This window comes from Mandrillus leucophaeus, unplaced genomic scaffold (assembly GCF_000951045.1).
Source record: "Mandrillus leucophaeus isolate KB7577 unplaced genomic scaffold, Mleu.le_1.0 Scaffold956, whole genome shotgun sequence".
NCBI classification, from domain to species: Eukaryota; Metazoa; Chordata; class Mammalia; order Primates; family Cercopithecidae; genus Mandrillus; species Mandrillus leucophaeus.
The window spans coordinates 334,822-358,416 of NW_012110430.1; the positions used below are offsets into that span (position 1 = coordinate 334,822).

Consider the following 23,595-nt stretch of genomic DNA (forward strand, 5'->3'; position numbering starts at 1 on the left):
GAGAAACACTTGAACTCGGGAGGCAGAGGTTGCAGTGACCCGAGATCAGGCCACTGCACTCTAGTCTGGGCAACAGAGCAAGACTCCGTCTCAAACCCCACCCCCCCGAAAAAAAAAAATCAAGTGAAAAAAAATTCTTTGGCACTCTATCTCCTAAATAGTATAATAAGGAACAAGTTTTAAAGATATGTAATATCTGAGTACACAGGTTTTTGTTTTTGTTGTCTGTTTGTTTCAACTGGAATTTGAAATAACCCATGTAAGTACATGCAACTTCTTGGCTCACAGAGATACCATAATTATTGCATGTGTACCAAATTATCTGTTCTTATGATAATTTAAGGACTTTCCTTACAATATCTCACTTCATCTTTATAACAGCTCTATTAATTGTGATAATTAGTGTAATATTATAAATGAAAAGTTCTGAGGTTTAGAGATGTCACAATATCTTGTTGAAGGTCACAGGGTGGTGAAATTGGGATTTGAACCCAGGCAGACTGATACCATGCTGCGTCTCCAAATATACTCTATTATCTATCATTTCATATTTTACATGTGCCTTATTTGTTTTGGGAAAGCCTGTAATTCAGCGTATCATTATTTATCCATGGCCTCCTGGTAGTTAAGTGCTTCAGTTTGCACAGATCATGGAGTCAAAATCTTATTTCTCTTTTTACTTTTAAATTTTTCTTTAATTTTTTTTTTTTTCAATTTCAGGAACTTAAAGTCTTTCTCTTTTTCTCTTGCTTCTCCCCTGGCTGTCCGAAAACAGGCACAGGATGAATCCCACATTTTTTGTTGGCATGATTAAACTTATTAGCCAGATATCCTGGCTGCCCTGACACCTACGCTATTACACAAATCTCAGAAATAGTGTGGGAACATTTTTGTACACATCTTAATGAAAAGTATTTCAAGTTCAACTTCTGGGGATTTTACAACTAGTTTATTGCTCACAGATACTATGTTGTAAAAGGTCCAAATATTTTTGCTTTTTTCTGTATTCTTTAAATGTAGATTTCAGTTTTAAGTTGTAAGAGAGCTTCAAAAGCATATTCTTTGGGAAATGAAGGTTATTTATTACTAACACTGTGTAAAATGCTTTACATTCATTTCATGCATAAAAAGATGGCTGAATTTAATTCTGTGAGTTCATGAAGGATAATTGTGCCCGCCTGGAAATGTACTTGCTTCTGGAAGCAATTAGTATAGCTAAAATTGCCAAGGTGGGAGTCTAATTTGTTTTGATTATTTTGTTGCTGGAGTGTCTACTATAAAATCTTGGTTATTTTGAAACCCCTGGAAAAGAATCATCCTAGAAAGATAAATATTTAGTTCATATAATTTTAAATTATTAGTTTAAACACATAAAATTTTGTTATTCTTCATGGAACTATTAGTAGAATATGGATTGCTATATTTTCTTAACATCATTTATAGTTATTGACATTTTCTTAGTGACTAGAGTCACATTTACAAGGATACATGCCATTGCAGCAAGCATAGCACTGGTTTGGGGCAAAGCTGGGTTTGCCCTGACACCAAATGGCTGCCATTTGAAATGTCTTTTAAATTCTTGAAATTGCTCTTTATCATTTTTATGTTTTCTTTCTTGCTGCTGGCTCTCACATCTTGCAGGTTTTCACATACCTGGCTGTGGCCTCTGTTTATTTTCTAACCTGAGGCTTTTTCTTGCCACTTGTTTGTTCAGGAAAACAGATCATTAGTCCTGTAGAATTTTTTACTTTCTGGATTTTGCAGATTATATCCCCATGTGTCATTTAACATGTTTCTCTACTTTCCTTGTTACCTATAAACTGGTAGTTTAGGCTTAGAAATCTGATCAGAATCAGATTGTTTGCAAGAATGCTTTATGGGTGGCACTGCAGTTGGTTCTGTAAGCTTCCCCACTGTACCACATTAAAAGGCACATGGGGCTGGTTCTTATTCTTTTTCAGGATGTTCAAAATTAATTAGCATTTCAGAGTTCACCAGCATTGTCCAGCCACTGCAAGTTCCCCATCAGTCTTTTGCTTAAAGGTTTTAGAAGCTATTGATTATCATTGCCTGGAGCCATTTTTTGTTAGAGGTTCAAAGCAGGCAATTGACGTTCTAATTCTATCATGGTTTATGCATATATTAGCTGGGATTCTTATACAAAGAGGAGCCTTTCCAAATCAGATATATGATTGTCCTTTGGAGGAGGAGCCTTTATAGGAAAGGTAATTTAGTGTTCGATCCTATTTCTTAATTTACCTGTTTTCAAAACAAAGAGTTAGTGTCCTAACCCTCCAGCATCCTCCAAAGGTCACTTTTTCTTTAAGTATCTCTATAAAGTCATGGATTTTAAAAAATAATTGACATTTTTATTCACTGTAATTGCTACCGTTTTGATACTCAAATTGTACTATCTCTCTCTGGAAGGAACCCTGACCTAGGGTTTCTAGTCTGTGTGGGAAATTACCTACTGTCTTGCAGCCATTGACACTGGCAATCTGGAATGTAAGATTAAGGCTACATCTGGGCTCAGCGAGAAAGAACACTGGACTCATGCAGCCACTTCTGCCATTGGTGAATGTGGGTGGGGTGTGGTGGTGACAATGGGAGTGGAGGCATATACACCTTGTCTTTTTAAAATGTATTTTTAATTATGGATACATAATAGTTGTACATATGTCATGGCTTGTATTTTCCATCTTCCTGCTATGGGCAACCAAACTGCCAGAAATGAGGATACAATAAGAAAAGACTCAATGGGCCTGAAGGGCTCTTCTAAGAGTTAAAAGCATTATTTTTATTTATTTATTTATTTATTTAGCTATGGAGTCTTGCTCTGTCGCCTATGCTGGAGTACAGTGGCATGATCTTGGCTCACTGCAACCTCCACCTCCCAGGTTCAAGCAATTCTCATGTCTCAACCTTCCAAGTAGCTGGGACTACAGGCATGCGCCACCACACCCAGCTAATTTTTGTATTTTTAGTAGAGACGGGATTTCACCATGTTGGCCAGGCTGGTCTCCAACTCCTGGTCTCAGGTGATCTGCCCGCCTTGGCCTCCCAAAGTGCTGGGATTACAGGTATGAGCCACTGCGCCTGGCCAAAAGCATTATTTTTAAAGTGCTTTAAGTTTGTTGATTCATTTACTTTTTGATTCCTAAAAGGGTACAGATGAATATGATGCCATGTGGCTAAATTCTGGCTAGGTAATTTTTTTCTTTTTCTTTTTTTACTGTAATTAGGAATTTCAATAGCACAGAATGGCCATTCTTGTATTTTCTTCCTTATATTTCTATCAGCTGACAAGAGTAAACTGCTATACTGTTCAGTCTGAGAAGGTTTTGAGGAAGTTGAGGCAGTCATTTATTGAGAACTCATTAATGATGAAGATAATAAACAAATGAAGCAAAAATATAACCAGGTTTTTACAGACATTTCATAAAACTAACATATACTTTATGTGCATGTTTATATTTATACAAATGCATAAATATAAACACACACACACAGAATTGTACGTATCTGGTAAAAAGAGGGGGGTTACGGTCAGAAGGCTTGGAATAGCATCCCAGTTCTACACTCTATTTTCTATATGATCCTTAACAAGGCACTATTTCCTAATCTGTAAAATGGAAGATGATACTTGCTCTGTATAGCTCAAAGGCTTGTTATGAAAATGAAATGTGATAATATAAATACTTTACAAAGTGTTATTCAAAATTTTTATTGTTGTGTGCTAAATATTGGGGATGCCAAATACTTAGTTATGACTTTAGAATGACTAAAGTTTATGGGTTTGAATGGAAGAGACTAGAAAGGCTTTGTTGATGAGGTGCGTCTTACATGGAATTTGAGGTAGACAAAGATGTGATCAGTGGGAAAAAACAGGAAAGGGAATCCCAAGTGCATTGTTTCAGAACTGGGCCAGGGTAAAATCTACAGATTCTCTGTGCTGTAGTAAAGCCCACGAGTGCCTGTGTGCTAGCCAGGCAGTTGTTGAAGGTGCAGTTGGTGGTGGACATTAAACTCCATGATTAGGAGCTTTAATGATCTCAGAGGTAATTAAGCCTCATTGCTCAGCTCTCAGAAGGGGTGTTTTCTGAGGTCAGCAGCATTCTCAGTGCTAGCTTTGGCCTATTTTGAAGCTAAAGAACAGCAGAAGATTAAGGAGATTAAAGAAAATATAACCCTCAATCCTCTGTGTTTTGCCACCACCTAAAATGACCTTTTAAAGTGTTTAGTGTCTGAATTCAGGTCATGTCATCAGCACAACTAGGCAGAGGAGAATAGTGATTTCTTTCCTGCCTATGTCCATTATTGAAGAGAGATGTATATTGTCAATAAGCATCACTAAAACCATGAGCAGCATGGTACAGTGGAAAAAGTACTAGGCTAGCATCTTGTGACAAACTGTTTTGAGTTCTAGCTCTAAGGTTGATTGGAACTTTGAGGAAAAAACAAATAGGGAGTTAGGTTGCAGGTGGCATGATCACAGGGGTTTTTTGTGGATGTATTCTAAATGTTTACTGGATGCCTATGTTGTAAAAGGCACCATGCTAGGTGTTACTGGGACTATAACTGTGCCTTGGCCTCAGAAGTTTATCGATGGAAAAAAGATGCATGTACATAATTGTGGTAGTGACGATGGTGATGATCATGATAAGAACAGATATAAATCCAGGTGAGAGGTAGTAGAAAGGTATGGGAAAAAAGAAAAAAATTACTGGATCTAGAAGAGCAAAGCATTTTCAATACCTGAGACGATAGTCATTTTCTTCGTTAGACAGTTTGATTCTCTGTTACCATACTATAAGCAGTAATTAAGGTTTGATACTCTTTAGAGGTATAAACTCAGAAGAATTTATCACAAACATTTAATTCTGTTTATAACTATAGAATTTTTTTAAAAGAGGGATCTCAGCAAATATGTATTTCAACAAGTTTATTTTGCGAATTAGGAAACTTAGGTCAAAGAGATAAAGTGATATGCTGTAAAAGGAAGAACCAAGACAAAATTCAGTTTTCCTGATTCATAATCCAGTAATCATCCAGTATGCTGAGTTTGGAAAGATTTTTATAAGGCAAAGGAAAGATTTTTGTAAGAAGCATAGTGTTTCAATTTTTTGTTACCTCAAGAAAGTGGTTGCATTTCAGTGCTATTAAAAGGCCAACTCAAACCTTTCTGGATTTTTGTTGTTGTTCACTTGTAAAGTTCATAAAAATAAAAGTTAAACTATTACTGCTTTTTAAAAAGAAATTTAAAGTGGATGAATTTTGTCTTCAATATTTACAAGTTTCCAATTTTAGTCATTCACTTTTAAAATTTAGGCCATTTTATTTTTAATTTTGCTTAAAATTTTGATAGTTTAACTGAAACATATAGAACATGAAAAATAATGTAACTATACATGTATAATTAGCATAAAAACCATAGGCAAGAAATAAAATTTTTGGAATCAGTTATCCACAAGATCATTCAATGTAAATCTTAACTGATTTAGCAGGTAATACTGCAATGGTATTGAGAGTTAACAAGACTGATTTTGCATTTAATTCTGTAAAGAGAATTGAAACAACAGGTTCAAAATAACTAAGGAAATAACACAGACTAGCTAAAAGTAATTACTTGTAACTAAGATGAAGGTGTAATATTTCGCTAGTACATTAGGCCAGTGCTTCTCAAAGTGTGTGAAACAGCCTCCTGATATCATAATCACTCCTGATTCTGTAAAAATGCAGATTCCTGAGCCTTTGATTTACCAAATCAGAATCTTTAGAGGGTGGCATACTCTCTGGTGATCTCAATGTATGCTAGGGACATTTTCAAGGGGGCAAGAAAATGTTTCTACTGAATCTTACTGTTATTGGTCATGTCTAGTGATGTTAAATAAAATTTGTGGGAGGCAACTGATTTGGACTGAGCTCCTGCAATTGGCCCCAACAGACTAAACCAAAATGAAGTCACTCATGCTAAAATTCCAATCACCAAACCAAAACTAACTTGTTTATCTGACCCCCTGAGGTATCAGGAGAGAGATGATAGCCAAATCCCCAAACAGGTCAGCTTTAACTGGTATCATAAGGAAATTCCATCTGGTTTAACCTTTACGAGGAAAGTAACCTGAAGTAAACCGATGTTAACCAATCCACGATATGCATTATGCTGTTTTCTTGTTCCTGCTCAAGCGATATCACAAAACTGACTGTGCTGCCAGGGCCAGTGTAGCATCTGTCTATTTTTAGACAAGATGTTGGCCAATTCATGAATCCCAAATAAAAGCTAATTTGATCCTTTAATTAAATTTGTTGAAATTTTATCTTTTGAGTTTTGAAATAGAGGGAAATGGATACAGACAGAGGAGACTTCTTTATCAGTAGATAAACAGATCAGAGAAACCAAGCCTACTTGGAGAACAGTCTCAGGTCCTCTGCCCGCTTTGCTCAGGCTCTTGCTGATTTGTTTCCTGTGTCCTACCCAGCAGTGGTGGTGTTCTCAGCAGTCCTTTCCTCAGGTCCTCAGCAGTTTCCACGGTACATCAGTTCTAGCTGATTTTAACAATGACATGGCTTCAAAATCCATGACCCCAGTAGTTTTCCTTGGCCTTCACCTCTTGCCAGACCTCTGGCCTCTGTATCTATCTGCATTCTAGGTATCTGCCCTTACACTTAAGCTTACTTCTGTATTTCTCATTGTATTTTACAATGGTCCTATTGTTTTTAAAATGGGCAAAAAGTAAGGTGCAAAAGAAACAAAAATCTCATTAACTTTTTGGAAAGAGATATGTAGTTGTCCCCCAGTATCCATGGGGGATTGGTATCCCCCAAGACACCCAAATCTGCAAATGCTTAAGTCCCTAATATAAAATGGTGTATTTGTATATAACCTAGGCACATCCTCCCATATACTTTAAATCATCTCTAAATTACTTATAATACCTAATACAATGCCTACATCACTTCATTCCTGTGAATTCAACATAGTGCTTGGCATATGGCAAATTCATGTTTTATTTTCTGGAACTTTGCTTTGTGGAATTTTTTTCCCCAAATATTTTCAGTCCTGGGTTGGTTGAATCCACAGATATGGAGGGCCAAGTGTAGGTGTTACTAGTTTAGCGCTTGATTCTGGCTCTGAAAATCAATGGTACAAAATTGACCCCTTGTTCAATATAGCTGGCTAATTCAACCCAAGCACCCAACTGACTGAGCAGATTTTACGATTTATTATGGGATATTTGGAACATATGGGACACTGGCAGCAATAACTTCAGAAATTTGAGGAGCAGAGATATAGCAATGGTATATATTGAGTCTGAAAGATGTTCATTAAATAATGATATTAAAAACAGCTAAATAGCTTACATATCTAACCTATAAATATTACACTTAAAAAGTATTCTTGGCCACGCATGGTGGCTCACGCCTGTAATCCCAACACTTTGGGGTCAGGAGTTTGAGACCAGTCTGGTCAACCTGTCTCTACTAAAAATACAAAAATTAGCCGGATGTGGTGGTGTGCACCTTTAATCCCAGCTACTTGGGAGGCTGAGGTAGGAGAATCGCTTGAACACAGGAGTCTGAGGTTGCAGTGAGCCAAGATCGTGCCACTGCACTTCAGCCTGGGCAACAGAGGAAGACCTAGTCTCAGAAAAAAAAGTATTCTTAGGTTTGAATCTGTTTTAATTTCTTAAGCAGATTATTTCATTTATTTCATTTGCAGAATTTGTTTGCTTTTTTGTGATAAAAGTAAATTAGAATGAAAAAGCTAATAAGTAGTGTTTAGCATTCGCAACCTAAGAAATGACATCTCCAGCTACTCAGGACGCCCAATCCTGAGAGGTGTTGGAGAAGTAATACAATTGGAGAAAAAAGTGGGCTTTGGGATGCTGGGGAATCTGGGCTCTGGCTAAGTTTGCATCCGTGAGAGATGCGGCTGCAGACGTTGCAAAGAGATAAGACCTCTTGAGAATCAGGAAGAGATTTAGCAGTGTCCTCTGTCAAAACACGGCTCCACTCCAAATAAAGCATCTTCTCTTTTAGAGCAGAAACTTCACAAATCGAGGAAAGGAAACTGCAGCAGCACTGTGTGTGGGCAAGACGCCCAGTCACACTTGTGCACGTGTGCAGAGGGATACGCTTTAAGTCGAGACCGGAAGTATTGTGAAGGTAATGACGGAAAGTACTGTGAAAGTAATGGAAGAGTCGCTGCTTGAGGGGAGGAATGCGCAGCTGAGCCAGTGGCTTGTCTTCAGTGGGCTAGCCAGAACCTCAATGGAAAATCGACTTCAAGTCCATTCTCCCCCTCCCCCGCACAACCTCTGAAGACTATTTTTTATTTATTTTTTCTTGTTTGTAAAGCCTTTGTAATACTTCCCTATCTTCTTCATATCTTGTGTTTCTAGATCAAATAATCTGAGAGGATGCTTAGGGGTTGATATAAGGCAGGGATTCTCTAAGTGGATTCTACCAACCTCTGCGTTTGTGTGCAAAATTTCAGTATGCGTACATTTTTAGGGGAGTGGTTTCATAGGGATCATAAGATTCTCAAAGAGTATGTGACTCTTATCCCAAAAAGATCTAGTAGGAAGCTTGGGAAACTGAATCAGGCTGGTTGTCTAGGGATCCTCCTGTTGTCAGATTCTGGATCAAGTGCAATGAACCCAGGAGAAAAACTATATCCTTTTTCCTGGAAGGTGCAGTAGTTTAGTGATGAAAATAATCCAATGGCTGCAGCACACATCCAGTGGAATTAGCTGGGGTGAGACCTCAGGTAAATCTAGCATCTGCCTGTTAATTATAACCCCTTGCTTACGTGGGACCAGTGGGTGAAAGCCATGGCATAGGAACAGTGAGCTGGAAGGCCGGGGCTTCAGCCAGAATAAAACTGCTGGAGAAGGTTTTCACATTTAGGGAAAGGGCTCTGATCAGTCTTAAAGGGTGAAGAGCACAATAGAAAATGTCCTAAGCTTGTAAAGAGCTTTCAAGAATCCCTAAGTTAAATGGCATGGTATATCTTTTCAAAGGAAATAATACTACCTTTTTTCCAAGGGTAATTCTAATATGAAAATCTGTGTTTGAAAGTATAAGCTGGGCCGGGCGTGATGACTCACACTTGTAATCCCAGGACTTTGGGAAGCCAAGGCAAGCAGATCACTTGAATCCCGGAGTTCAAGATCAGCCTGGGCAACATAGCAAAACCCCATGTTTACAAAAAATACAAAAATTAGCCAAGGGTTGTGGTGTGCACCTGTAGTCCCAGCTACTCAGGAGGCTGAGGTGGGAGGATCACTTGAGCTTGGGAAGCAGATGTTGCAGTGAGCCGAGATCGTGGCATTGCACTCCAGGCTGAGTGACAGACCCAGACTCTGTCTCAGGGAAAACAAAATGCATAAAATGTGACAGAATAGAAATGGCTTTCATCATCATTGAATTGACTTATTTTACCTTTTGCTAGAGTATGGAAAACAGACTTTCCATGATCAATTACAGCATATACAAATGTGAGATACCCTATGTTGTGATGACTTATTAGTGATAGCACAACTTATTTTCAAAAATAGCCATTTGAATGTATTTTGCTGTTGTCGTTGTGCAGATGTTAATGAATGTGCTTTTTGGAATCATGGCTGTACTCTTGGGTGTAAAAACACCCCTGGATCCTATTACTGCACATGCCCTGTAGGATTTGTTCTGCTTCCTGATGGGAAACGATGTCATCGTAAGTCATAGCAACAAGTATTTATTGCATTATTTTTCTTCATTTTCAATATGTTTCTAAGGTGGCTGTGATCTGGGTTGGTGATCTTCAATCAGCAGTGTGCATCATAATTACCTTGGAGTTTTATTTTGTTTGGCTTTTTAAAACATGGATGACTGCCAGCCTGGGCAACATGGTGAGACCCTATCTCTACTAAAATACAAAAATAAAATAAAATAAAATAAAATTAGCCAGGCATGTTGGCCCATGCCAGTGGTCCCAGTTACTCAGAAGGCTGAGGCAGAAGGATCACTTGAACCAGGAGGAGGAGGCTGCAGTGAGCTGAAATCAAGCCACTGCACTTTAGCCTGGGTGATGGAGTGAGACCCTGTCTCAAAAAGCAAAACAAAACAAAAACCATGGACGACTGGACTCTACTTCAGACCTATCAAAGCAGAATCTCTAAGGTTGGGAAACAAATCATCTATCATCTATTTATTATTGATATTTTCCTGTTTCTTTGTATTACCTTATATTTCATTGTCTATCTCTTTTTTATTTTAATTTTTAAAAATAGCTATTGGGTGCTACATTTCATAAAAAATATAATCATGATGCATTATTATATCTAAAAAACTTAACTATAATTCCTTCCTTTCATTTAATATCCAGTTAATTTTCAGGCATAACCACAATGCCATTATTATACATTAAAAAATTAAGGTTAGGCACAGTGGCTCACACCTGTAATCCCAACACATTGGGAGGTCAAGGCAGGAGGATCACCTGGCAATATTACCAATATTAGAAACTGATTGCAATAAATTTTTACAAACCTGATTTAACACTAATCTTGACCTTTTTCTTTATTAATTAGAACTTGTTTCCTGTCCAAGCAATGTGTCTGAATGCAGCCATGACTGTGTTCTGACATCAGAAGGTCCCTTATGTTTCTGTCCTGAAGGCTCAGTGCTTGAGAGAGATGGGAAAACATGTAGCGGTGAGTTTATTTGCTTTATTTACCTTTTGTTTGTTTGAAAACATACATTTGCTCAGTGACATCTAAAAATTGCTCTTGTTGTCAAAGGAGAATCGATTTTCCAATAATGTATACTGAAAGATATTGATACAACAGATTAATATAGATTTAAATTTAGTTTTGTCGGGTTTTTGGCTTTTTTGTTTTTGTTTTTGTTTAGACAGCATAGTGTAGTGGTTATAAGCAAGGGCTTTGAGGTGTGTCAGCCCTGAGGTAGCATTACCAGTTACTAGCAGTTCTGATTTTGGTCTAGATACTTGCCCTCTCTTGGTCTCTGTTTCTTCCACTGCAGAGATACTGATACTTGCCTCCTCGATTAAACGAGACTTCAGATGCAGAGTGCTTAGTCTGTTTCTTGCACCTAATAAACACCTCTCTACTTTTATCATCATAGAGACTTAAGTATATAGATAACTGGATGTAACTCAGAATTAGCATAGACCAGCTGCCAAACTCATCAAATGGATTTTTTGTTCTAGCCAGCTGCCAGTGCACTTGCTCCTGAACTTGTTGGTAGAATAAGAGGACAAGGGCTGCTGGAATGTGAAGGATTAACATCCAAGATGTTGGGTTATAGGGAAGGAGGGTACTGTGACATTTTGATTTTTATCTCTGAAAAATAACCTTGATTGCAGTCATATGAATGATTATGGAAATATTTTTAAAAATCAACATATAGGCTGGGTGCGGTGGCTCACACCTATAATCCTAGCACTTTGGGAGGCTGAGGCAGGTAGATGTCCTGAGGTCAGGAGTTTGAGACCAGCCTGACCAACATGGTGAAACCCCGTCTCTACTAAAAATACAAAAATTAGCCAGACATTGTGGTGGGTCCCTGTAATCCCAGCTACTTGAGAAGCTGAGGCAGGAGAATTGGTTGGACCCTGGAGGCGGAGGTTGCAGTGAGCTGAGATCACGCCATTGCACTCCAGCCTGGGTGAAAGACTGAAACTCCATCTAAAAAAAAAAAAAAAATCAACAAACGGTTGTCTCACCCCTATCCTTTGATGAAAAATAATTATATTTTGGGTGATATAGCATCATTACCAAGCGATTGTTTTTGTAGGTTGTTCCTCACCCGATAATGGTGGATGTAGCCAGCTCTGCATTCCTCTCAGCCCAGTATCCTGGGAATGTGATTGCTTTCCTGGGTATGACCTACAACTGGATAAAAAAAGCTGTGTAGCTTCAGGTTAGTGCTGTGGTTGTCTGGAACTGTGTCCCTGAAAAAAGATTCATGAAAACTTTTTGTTTAGAAAGATGGAAAGTTAATTGCTTATGGTTTTGTATTTTTGAAATGGAAGAAAAGCAAATCACATTGTAAGTATGAATAATATGAATAATAACAATATAACTAGTAACCATGCTTTTAAAGAATATTTCTATTCTTAATTAGCATCCAGCAAAGATTTGCCATAATATCAGATAGGATATTTTTAGTATATGAGAAAGTCATGACAAGAATAGTTTTAAAACACTTTATAATTAAGAGGCATTTAATAAGTATTTGTTGATTGATTTGATTTTTATCTCTCCAGTGAATATAATCATAACACTGACAAATTCTGTCCTTTTTATGTCAAAATTTAATATAAAGTTCTATGCTTCAACTGTTTTTTTTTTTTTTTTTGTCTTCTGATATTACATCTCTTGCGTCTTTCAACAGCCATGGAAATTCTAGATTTATACCAAATTGATTTAATATCTCCTGAAGGTTCATTATGCTTTTAGAACATAATGCCCATAATGCTATCACATAATGATGATCCTGTACACCTTGCCCTAGTGAGACCCTAATACTGCTGACTTCTCAGGACCTTCATTAATACAGCATAATCTAAATCCTTCAAATTATCAAGGGTCTTGCCATTTGCCATTAACTCAAATCGTCATGCCTCCCTTCAAGAAGTGTCCAGGCCAGGGAAAGTTACTTATTCAGACATTAGTGTATGTAATCTACTAATATTTGTGTTTCAGTATGTGTGAATCAAGAAGATGTATAACCCTAAGACTTGCATCATTTAGCTATGGTGTTGGTTATTTAATGCTGGCTCTTTCAATAAGTAAGTAGCTTTTAAAAGCAAAGACCTGGAGAGGGAAGAAGCCAGAGATGAAATTCTGGCAATATGTCACCTCATGGAAGAGGCATTTTCTTGCCTGTCTTCACCTATGCCACACGAGAGGGAAATTAAGAAAACAAGCACTGTAGAAATTGAGTAAAAAGTTACAATGAAAGGGAAGAGTAAGACATGCCTCTTAGTTTTTAAGGCACGTTTTAAATTCAGCCGTATTTGAAATTTGATTAACAGGACCACAACCATTTTTGCTGTTTGCCAATTCTCAAGATATTCGACACATGCATTTTGATGGAACAGACTATGGAACTCTGCTCAGCCAGCAGATGGGAATGGTTTATGCCCTAGATCATGACCCTGTGGAAAATAAGGTATGGTTTTGTTGCTTGAACAGATGTGGACATGCTTTAAGGACAGAGTAGAGGATTTTATACTAACAAATGACCTGACCTACTTGAAAATCCTCTGCTAAGCTCTGAATGATTAGGCCCAGAATAAGTTAAATATAGATATTGGAGTAATACTTGAGAAATTTTAAGGACTTTCTTGCTATCATAATGCTACCCTAGTCCTTGCTGCGATTAGCTGTTTTTTTGGAAATGATTACACAGGATTTTCAGTTTAGTTTCCTCTTTGGAGATGAGGATGTGAGACTAGCCCAGTGTCATGCACATAGAAGGAGCTTCATAAGCAGGTTTTTGATTACTTGCTGATAGTGAGAGGAGTGGAAGGTTGGGTTTGGGGCATAGGAAGTATGGATTAGTAATTTGTGTTTTACATATGTCTTCTGGGGGAGGAGATTCAGTGACCTCTTAACCATGAAAATCAGGGAACATAAGTTGTATAGTTCATGTGGGAATGGCAATCTAACTAATAACATTATTTACATAAATATTTTATATGAGTTTTGTATGTAACTTAGAATTTCTATATCAGCTGGCCATTTGATCTCTAATTTCTTAGTTGTATGTGTGCTAGGTTAGAATGTGCTTGAAATGATATTACAGTGTCTTTTGGAGATTAATCACCCAATAATGATAAATTTATATAGTTATTAATTCCCCTGCATAATTATTTAGTTATTACTATGTGGTACATTAATTCTTTTATTAATAATTTTTTTTACATAATAGCTTTTAAACTTTGGGCTTTTGTTTCTTCCTGATTTGAAGCAGTCTGGTAAATAGCCAAAAGAAACAAAGTGAAGCAAATTGATTCTATATTTAATAGGTATGGATTGGTAGCCGAATAGAAGTGTTTTTGCAAATTAAAATTTTGCGATTGAATGCTAGCAAACAATTCTTTCTTTTCCCTGACCTGAATCTATATGGTTCCATAGAAGAGTTACAATAACAGAAAAAAATAATTAATACAAAAAAGGCAGTTCCATATTCATTTATTACCAAACTAGTTTTATTCCTGCAGAATCAGTATTCTTACAACAGGTGAATATGGAGACCTAGAATGAATTTTAAGTCAGGTGGCTGGTTTTTGTTTCTTGGGTTAATTTTCTTATTTTCTTGCTACTCAGATTGTGATCTTTGAGCCAGCAGTGTCAACAACACCTGCAGGTTATTAGAACTGCAGTTCTCCAGGTTCCACACCTGACCACTAAATCAGTATCTGCATTTTAGTAATATTCTCAGGTGATTCTTATGCACATTAGAGTTTGAGAAGCACAGTCCTAGTGGAGTGAAGTACCCCTATTTGTATTTATGAAACATAACCTTTTCTATTTCATTTAGAAAGAAGAGTAACCCATTATTTAATGACTTACCACTTTCTGAATAGTCTCATTATTGATTGTAAGTTTATGTACATATGTGTACTGACAGTTAAAATTCTACAATGCTATCATTAAATTATCAACTGACCCATAGCTCTTTAAATATATATATATATATATATACAAATTTTTATAGGTTTAGGGGTACAAGTACAGTTTTCTTACATGGATAGATTGTGTAGTGGTGAAGTCTGGACTTTTAATTTACCCATCACCTGACTAGTGAACATTGTACCTATAGGTAGTGTTTCATCTGTTACCCCCCACTGCACCCTCCCACCCTTGCAGTCTCCATTGTCTGTTATTCCACTCTGTATGTCCATGTGTACCCATTGTTTAGCCCCCACATATAAGTGAGAACATGCAATTTTTGATTTTCTATTTGAGTCATTTCACTTAGTATAAAGATTTGAGTTCCATCCATGTTGCTGCTCATAATGATTTCATTCTTTTTTATGAGCAGTATTCTGTTGTATATATGAGACACATTTTAAAAATCCACTCATCCATTGATGGACACTTAGATTCCATGACTTTGCTATTATGAATAGTGCTGTGATAAACATACAAGTGCAGGTGTCTTTTTGATATAATACTTTCTTTTCCACTGGGTAGATACAGAGTAGTGGGATTGCTGGATTAAAAAGTCATTCTATTTTTAGCTCTTGAGAAATCTCCATATTTTTTCCCTAGAGAATTGCAAATATACATTCCCACCACCAATGTATAAGAGTTGTTTTTTTCTTCACATCCATGCCAACATCTGTTGTTTTTTAACTTTTTATTAATAGCTATTCTGATGGGTGTAAGATGATCTCTCATTGTGGTTTTGATTTTTCATTTCTCTGATGGCTAGTGATATTAAGCATTTTTTCATATGTTTGTAGGCTGCTTGTATGTCTTCTTTTGAAAAACGTCTGTTTATGTCCTTTGCCCACTTTTTAATGGGATTATTTGTTTTTTTCTTCATGGGTTGTTTGAGTTCCTTATAGATTCTGGATATTAGTCCTTTGTGAACTGCATTGTTTGCAAGTATTTTCTCCCATACTGTAGGTTCACTCTGTTGATTTCTCCCATACTGTAGGTTTACTCTGTTGATTTCTCCCATACTGTAGGTTTTATCTGTTTACTCTGTTGATTAGTTCTTTTGCTGTGCAGAAGCTTTTTAGTTTATAAATTCCCATTTGTCTATCTTTGTTTTTGTTGCATTTCCTTTTGAGGGCTTAGTCATGAATTCTTTGCCTAGGCAAATATCCAGAAGAGTTTCTCTTAGGTTTTCTTCTAGGATTTTTATAGTTTTGGCTTACACCTAAGTCTTTAATCCATCTTGAGTTAAATTTTTATATAGTAAGAGATAAGAGTCCAGTTTCATTCTTCTGTTTGTGGCACTCCAATTTCCCCAGCACAATTTATTGAATAAGATATCCTTTCCCCAGTATATATTTTTGTGGACTTTGTCAAAGATCAATTGGTTGTAGGTATATGACTTTACATCTGGGTTCTCTATTCCATTCTATTGGTTTATGTGTCTGTTTTTATACTAGTGCCATGCTGTTTGGGTTACTACAGCCTTATAGTGTCAAGTCAGGTACTATGGTGCCTCCAGCTTTATTTCTTTTTGCTTAGGATTGTTTGTGCTCTTCATGCTTATTTTTGGTTCCATGTGAACTTTAGGATTTTTTTTTCTAATTCTGTGAAGAATGATGTTGGTAATTTGATAAGAATTGCGTTGTATCTGTATATTGCTTTGGGTCATTTTTAAACAGGCTTTTGGAAATTCTTGTACCTGTGTGACAGGGTGCATACTAGACTGAAAAAGAACTTTGCACAGGCAAGAAATCTTCTGTTGAACAAGATGGATGAATTAAAATGAAATTACAGTCATGTATCACTAAGGACAGGTGTGTCATTAGGCAATTTTGTCATTGTGCTGACATCGTAGAGTGCACTTACACAAACGTAGATGGTGTAAGCTACACCCACCTAAGCTATATGGTCTAGCTTCTTGCTCCTAGGCTACAAACCTGTGCGGATGTTGCTATGCCAAATACTGTAAGCCATATTGTAACCCAATAGTAAAAATTTGTGTCTCTAAAGATAGAAAAGGTACAGTAAAAAATACGGTATAAGAGATATTTTTAAATGATACACCTTAACAGGGCACTTACCATGAATGAAGCCTGCAGAACTGGAAGTTGCACTGGATGAGTCAGTGAGTGAGTGGTAAATTAATGTGAGACTTAGGATATTACTGTACCTTGCTGTAGACAAACACTGAGCATTTAGGCTACACTAACTTATAAACAATAATTTCACTATGATATTATGAATGCTACAACATCACTAGGTGATAGAAATTTTTCAGTTCCATTATCATCTTATGGAATCACCATCGTATATGCAGTTTGTCGTCAACCAAAATGTCATTATGTGGCATCTGATTGGATATAAACAATCAAGCAAATAAGTGACAAACTGGGAACCAGTTTTGACCTGCAGTGACTAAGTGTCTCTTGATTGCAGAGAAGTGGGGTGTTACAGACTGAGCCCAGCTTGTAGCCCTCATTAATTGAAAATCATTGCTCCCTTTCAGAAGCCACTGTAGTTCATGCATGATGGCTATGTCATTGACCAGTGATCAAGGGTTACTAAATTACCAATAGCAATAACAATATGTGCCAGATACATGGCTAAGGAGATATATAAAATGAGCTTGGTATTATTATCCTCATTTTACCAATGAGGAAACAAAGATTCTGAGACATTGAATAACTTGCTTAAGGTTACACATATCTGGGAAGCAGCCTAGTTTGAGTTTAGTTGCAGGTGTGCCTATCTCCAAAGTCAAACTCTTAACACACTGTACAACCTAAAGACTAGTGCCATTTGTATACATTCCACATTAGTTAAAAAAAAATCAGAAATGCCTGTGTTCTCTTTTGTAGATATACTTTGCCCATACAGCCCTGAAGTGGATAGAGAGAGCTAATATGGATGGTTCCCAGCGAGAAAGGCTTATTGAGGAAGGAGTAGATGTGCCAGAAGGTCTTGCTGTGGACTGGATTGGCCGTAGATTCTATTGGACAGACAGAGGGTATGTTTTCTGCTTCAGTTTTAAGCTGTGTGGGATGGGAGTGATGGGATAGGCAACACTATTGGCTTCATCATCCACTATGAACACAGAAAAATGTTGCTAGGCATCTGGCTGGTATTGGAGAAAAGAGGCCACCATTGCTGTCCACACTCCCCCGCTTCCTCCTTTCATCAAGATTGCATCTCTGTGCGTGGAAGGATTTTGAAGACCAAGAAAGTAGCCTGTGTTAGGTACAGAAAACCAAACACTGCATGTTCTCACTCATAAGTGGGAGTTGAACAATGAGAACACATGGACACAGGGAGGGGAACATCACACACTGGGGCCTGTTGGAGGGTAGGTGGCAAGGGGAGATACAGCTTTAGGAGAAATACCTAATGTATGATGATGACGGGTTGATGGGTGCAGCAAACCACCATGGCGCATGTATATCTATGTAACAAACCTGCACGTTCTGCACATGTATCCCAGAACTTAAAGTACAATAATAAAAAGAAAGTAGGCTGTGTTCAGGCTGTTGTTATCAGGGAAACTCAAAACCTGTCTGAATGTAGTCAATAAGCATTCTCTGAGCATCTGCTATGGAAATAAGGTTTCTCCTCAGTGACATGGGAGACATAAAGGAGCCTAAGATGTGCTCCATCTTTTCATTTAGTTCTTAGTTTAGCTGGGGAGATAAGGTATATTTCCCCAGCAAAATAATTAATACAAATTTTTGGTCTAAATAGCAGTTCAAGAAATGTCATAGGGTCTCACATAAGTAATTACCAAATGACAGGTGTACACTCCCAAAGGGAACCACCATGGAATGAGCTTCGGCATGCAAGTGACAAATCTTAGACTAGAATGTTGACTCCCTGTTAAACAAGCATGAAGGAGGGAGGAGAACTTCAGCTGGAGTTGTGAGGAAAGTGCATGAGATAAGATAAGAGGGATGCTCTATACTTCCCTCTGTGGGAAAAAACAGAACCAGAGTGCAGTTGTGAAACCCTACTCTCAGAGCTGCAGGAAGGGCTCCTGTATTTGGTGTGTATGTGGCCTGCATGAACCTCAGAACTGAATGGCAGGAAGCAGGAAGGAAGTGGCTTTTTCCCTTATGTGTGCTAATGAGAGCCCACTTCCTTACAGAACTACAAGAGAAGCTGCTAACCGTAGATCCCTCCCAGGATAATATTAGAGATGCAGTGTGCTCTGGGATATATTCTCAGAGCAACTGAAAACCAGAAAGTGAAATGGTGGCCATCCTGAACATCTGGTACCAATGCAACCATGTAAAATAAAAGAAGGGAGAATGAGGGTTTTAATTCTGTGAAATCAGCAGTTCCAACACAGAGGGAGAAGTCCCAGGGAATGGGTTTCTATGCTTGGGGGTAGGCGTTTTATGTCCCAGAATGTCTCTTTTAATCAGGATAATCCATGGGAAACAGGTTTTAAAAAATCAACCAGGTGTATGATGTGGTTATCAGTTATCAATAACATGACCCTTTTACATCCAAGGTGAGCATATTTTCTTTCATTCATTCATTTGTTCATCTAATCATACCTTCATTTCTTTATTATTTGGGTATTTATTTACTGAATAACTGCAATGCACCCGATACTGTGCTTTATATCCATGACACTATTAAATCCCCAAAGGTAAGTTTTGTTATCTCCAATTTAAAGATTAAGAAAATTGATAATTGGAGAGAGAAAATAACTTTCCCAAGGTCAAGCAGTCAATAAGTACCATATGGATCTGTAATTGGAACCCAAGGATGGCCATTTGCAAAGCATGTTCTCTTAATAGTCACAGAGATGTACCACCGCCCCAAACCAGTGGATTTAACATATGGTTGACTCAGAGTCATGTGACAAATTAAAATCAACTTCAGTTGTAATAATTATGAAAATCATAATAATGACCTCCTCTGTGTTGAACCTACTTAAAAGAATATTTTAAATGTCAGCTGTGTATAATAACAGAGCTGTACATAGTTGTGCTCAGAAGGGTAAACGATGATCAAGATGACAGATGTCAACCACTCTCGGGTCCACTAAGGATGCCAAGTCTTCTCATATTTCCCCACATTCACAAGGGACCTCTAATTTTAACAATGTTTGATTAATAGCACCATGGTACCGACTGCAGAGGCAATGCGTTCAGGAGATAGACAGGCACCACTGGTTTCCTGGAGAATCAGACCCTAAATTCCCCTGTTCATTGGCTTCAGTAATAACAAGCCCTTCTTAAGTCCTCCTGGTTCTAAAGGCAGCTGCTAAAAGAAAACCTTTAATTTGTCTGGAAATGAGAGGTTTATGGTTTGAAAACCTTGATATTACCTAGAAATTGGATTTAAATAACTGAGATTCCAATCTCATAATATTAGATCACATGGTAACTCTTAGCCAATCAAAAGAGGCAAAGTGGGATGCTTGCAGTTCATTTTTGGCCTAGGAAAAGACAGATTCAAATTAACATCTAAATGTAGGAAGGAAGCACATTGAAAATTCCAATGGTAATGCTGTTATTTAGTCTCAAGGAATACTGATTCCTAAAGTCAATTGCCCAGTAAAAAATCAAGAGGGTAAAAATATAAGCTATCTGTTTACTTATTCTTTTGAGGTAACAAAAACTAATATGAGGTAAAAAATCACTCTTCTAGGGTTCTTGAAGGACACCTCTTACCCTAGAAGGAGGGTGAGTTTTTCTCTTGGAGGATCTCAGTGGCACTGGGACGATCAGATAATGGTTAGAGAGAGAAGGACACACCACTCAATTAAAGGTGATGCTTGAACTCCCATGAACCCAAATATCCCTGCTGGTCTTTGGTTTCTCATTACCAACACTGGAGTTTGAGATTTGCTCTCTAGCTGAATCAAATAGAAGTATATTATTAGGTGAACACCTTGGGGGAGCAATAAAAGTAAATTCCAGCAATCCTGCCTTGAGACGGCTCCACAGTCAGGGGCTTATGTCATTCTCGTCTCATCACCTAACTCCTGCCTGAAACAGAATTTAGAGATGATATCTCTCATCTCTAAGATGATTAGAGATCATCATGAGATCAGAACTGACAGTTTCATCTCCCCTGGTCACAAGCAAGTGGTCTCAGAATTTCTTTCCTCCCACCAAGGAAGAGGCACAGTGACAGTTGTGTCTGAGAACAGAACTTGACACATTAAGTTCTAAAATATCTTCCACCCAGCAGTATCCTTCCTATGACCACTTCATCCGGGAGTAAAATTATCTTTTTAAAGGGGCAATGGAGTAGAAATGGTTTCAAATTCTCTACTGCCTTTAGTTGGTAGTTTGCAAAGTGTTCCCAACCCAGCATAGGCACTGAGCCAGGTTTACCTTCACCTCTCTTCTGCATACTGCGTGTGAATAGGGCCCTGTGCATAGAGTCCTGTTCCTTACACAGTGCCTAGAAAATAGTTGGTGAACCAGCCACCTGAGAAGGTCTCCTGAGCATTTTGTAAAACCAGGAGCAGGGAATGGCCCTACCTTGTGTTTCTAGGCAGGCTTGTTTCATGCAGACATTGCCCTCAAGAGCAAAGTGAGAGGCCTTTAACAGATGTTTACTGAATGAATTAAAGGTGGTTATATATTCTGGTTTGCAGCAGGGAAACAGGGAAAGCAGGCAGTACATGGGGAAAGGGAGGCTCTTCTTAGCCCTATTTATGTCCCCTCTGCCTGTGGTCCCGCCTGCTCCAAGAAGCTGCTCAGTGTCTCTTGTTTGTTCCTGAAGGGGGCGGGGATGCTATAGAGTCATGTTTAGCATTTAAATCCATCCAGTTTTCTCCATTTCTCCTGCTACTGTTTTATCTCCTCGCCATCATCTCCTGCCTGCCTTGCCCTTTCACACTAAAACCACAGCAAACTTTCTAAAGCGCAAGTATAACTGCCCCACATTCTTTAGGTCTTGTGCTTTAGAACTTGTACATGTACATTCCCTTGCTTAGAGTACTCTTTCCATCCCCACCCACATTTGCCTGACTGCCTGCTTCTCATCCTCGTTTGTTATTATCTCCAGGAATCCTTCTCTGATCCCTGCTTGGCTGGGCTACCCACCCTGTCACCCTCCCTGAGTCTTCCAATTACATTCTTTACATCCTTCTCAGCATGTGCTTTCATGTGCTGTGTTATAATCTCCTCTCCCTCTTTCCCCTCTTACTTCCCCTGCCCTCTCCTCCTTCCCTTGCCCTCCACATTTTCTTCCCCTTCCCATCCAGTCCACCTAACCCTTTCTCTTCCCCTCCCACCTCTGCCTCCCTCTCCCTCTGTTCCTGTTGAACTATGAGCTCTATAAGGACAGAGACAGGGGTTTTATTTACTATTGTACCTCCAATGCTTAGACCAATCCCTGACACAGTAGGTGCTCAGTAAATATTTGTTTGACAAATAAATAGAAAAATCAGGAAATAAGAATTTTCTACCCTGCCAGATTCTATTGAGTTGTTTATTTATTTATTTATTTGAGACGGAGTCTCGCTCTATTGCCCAGGCTGGAGTGCAGTGGCGCGATCTCGGCTCACTACAAGCTCCACCTCCTGGGTTCACGCCATTCTTCTGCCGCAGCCTCCCTAATAGCTCGGACTACAGGTGCCGCCAACATGCCCAGTTCATTTTTTTGTATGTTTAGTAGAGACAGGGTTTCACCATGTCAGCCAGGGTGGTCTTGATCTCCTGACCTCGTGATCCACCCGCCTTGGCCTCCCAAAGTGCTGGGATTACAGGCGTGAGCCACCGCGCCTGGTCAGGTTATTCTTTTAATGTAAAGATTAACAAGTAATATTTTGGTACAATTGGCCGTCTTTATCTACAGGCTCCACATCTGAGGATTCAAACAACCTTGGATCAAAAATATTCAAAAATTAAATTAAATAAAAAGTAAGAATACGATCATAAAAATAATACAAATAAAAACCAATAACATAACTATATTTACATAGCATTTACATTATATTAGGTGTGATAAGTAATCTAGAGATGATTTAAAGTATACAGGAGAATGTACATAGATTATATACAAATACTATGCCATTTTATATCAGGGAATTGAGCATGCTTGGAGAGTTCCGGTACCAATCCCCCACAGATGCCGAGGGACAATTATACTCCCATTTGTCTTTGAATTAAATGGAAGAAAATTAAAGCCAATGTAAATCTCCACCAACTGTCCTTGTGCTGGCTTGTCTCCCTATTCTTCATGATCCCATGAGGTTAACAGTCTCTTTGCTTCTGGCTGCCATTGGTTTCAGCAGGAGATTGGAAGTTATAAAGAGAATGTCCTCACCCAGCCACTGATGCAATCCCTTTTACCTTGTCCTGTCATTGGGTATTTTCATTACCTGGGATAAATATTGAGATGTTAATTAAGAGTGTTTAATAATATAAAATTTGTGGACTATTGCTGCTACTTTGTTTGTGGGTGGGGGAGAGAGAGAAAGAGAGAGGGAGAGAGAAACAGAGAGAAATATGAGCTAGTTTAGAATGCCTGTCTTTGCATTTCACAAAGAGGAGAAAGGAGTATTTTTGTTTGAAAAGTAAAGTTGTTATAACAAACTCCCTTATTTTGCACATATTTTAGGAAATCTCTGATTGGAAGGAGTGATTTAAATGGAAAACATCCCAAAATAATCATTAAGGAGAATATCTCTCAACCACGAGGAATTGCTGTTCATCCAATGGCCAAGTAGGTATTTGTAAAAATAAGGCACTGCTCTGCAGAAGTCATGTGACAGTTCATGGTTGACATGCTAGTGTCCAAAACCAGAAACCAAGAAAATCCATGCAATTTGTTGAAATCTTCAGGATGAATTCCTCATGCTTTTAATGTCTTGATTTTCTATTCTTGTATAATAATTTTATTGTTAATGTGCTCTTTTAAATAAATTCAATTTCTTTTTGAAAGAAAAATG

General features: G+C 38.0%; 1 protein-coding gene across 3 annotated transcripts in view; it reads left to right on the plus strand.

The window, feature by feature from the left end:
- EGF (epidermal growth factor) overlaps nucleotides 1-23,595 on the plus strand; it is a 107,823-nt gene that overhangs the window by 41,109 nt on the left and 43,119 nt on the right. For 2 of the 3 annotated variants that reach the window (XM_011970570.1, XM_011970571.1), the window contains exons 6-12: nucleotides 8,041-8,166; nucleotides 9,596-9,718; nucleotides 10,575-10,697; nucleotides 11,803-11,928; nucleotides 13,046-13,182; nucleotides 17,543-17,691; nucleotides 23,265-23,369. In XM_011970570.1, the coding sequence (XP_011825960.1) occupies nucleotides 8,041-8,166; nucleotides 9,596-9,718; nucleotides 10,575-10,697; nucleotides 11,803-11,928; nucleotides 13,046-13,182; nucleotides 17,543-17,691; nucleotides 23,265-23,369 (889 nt within the window). The remainder of the gene's footprint in view (nucleotides 1-8,040; nucleotides 8,167-9,595; nucleotides 9,719-10,574; nucleotides 10,698-11,802; nucleotides 11,929-13,045; nucleotides 13,183-17,542; nucleotides 17,692-23,264; nucleotides 23,370-23,595) is intronic. The other variant, XM_011970572.1, reaches the window with a different exon arrangement.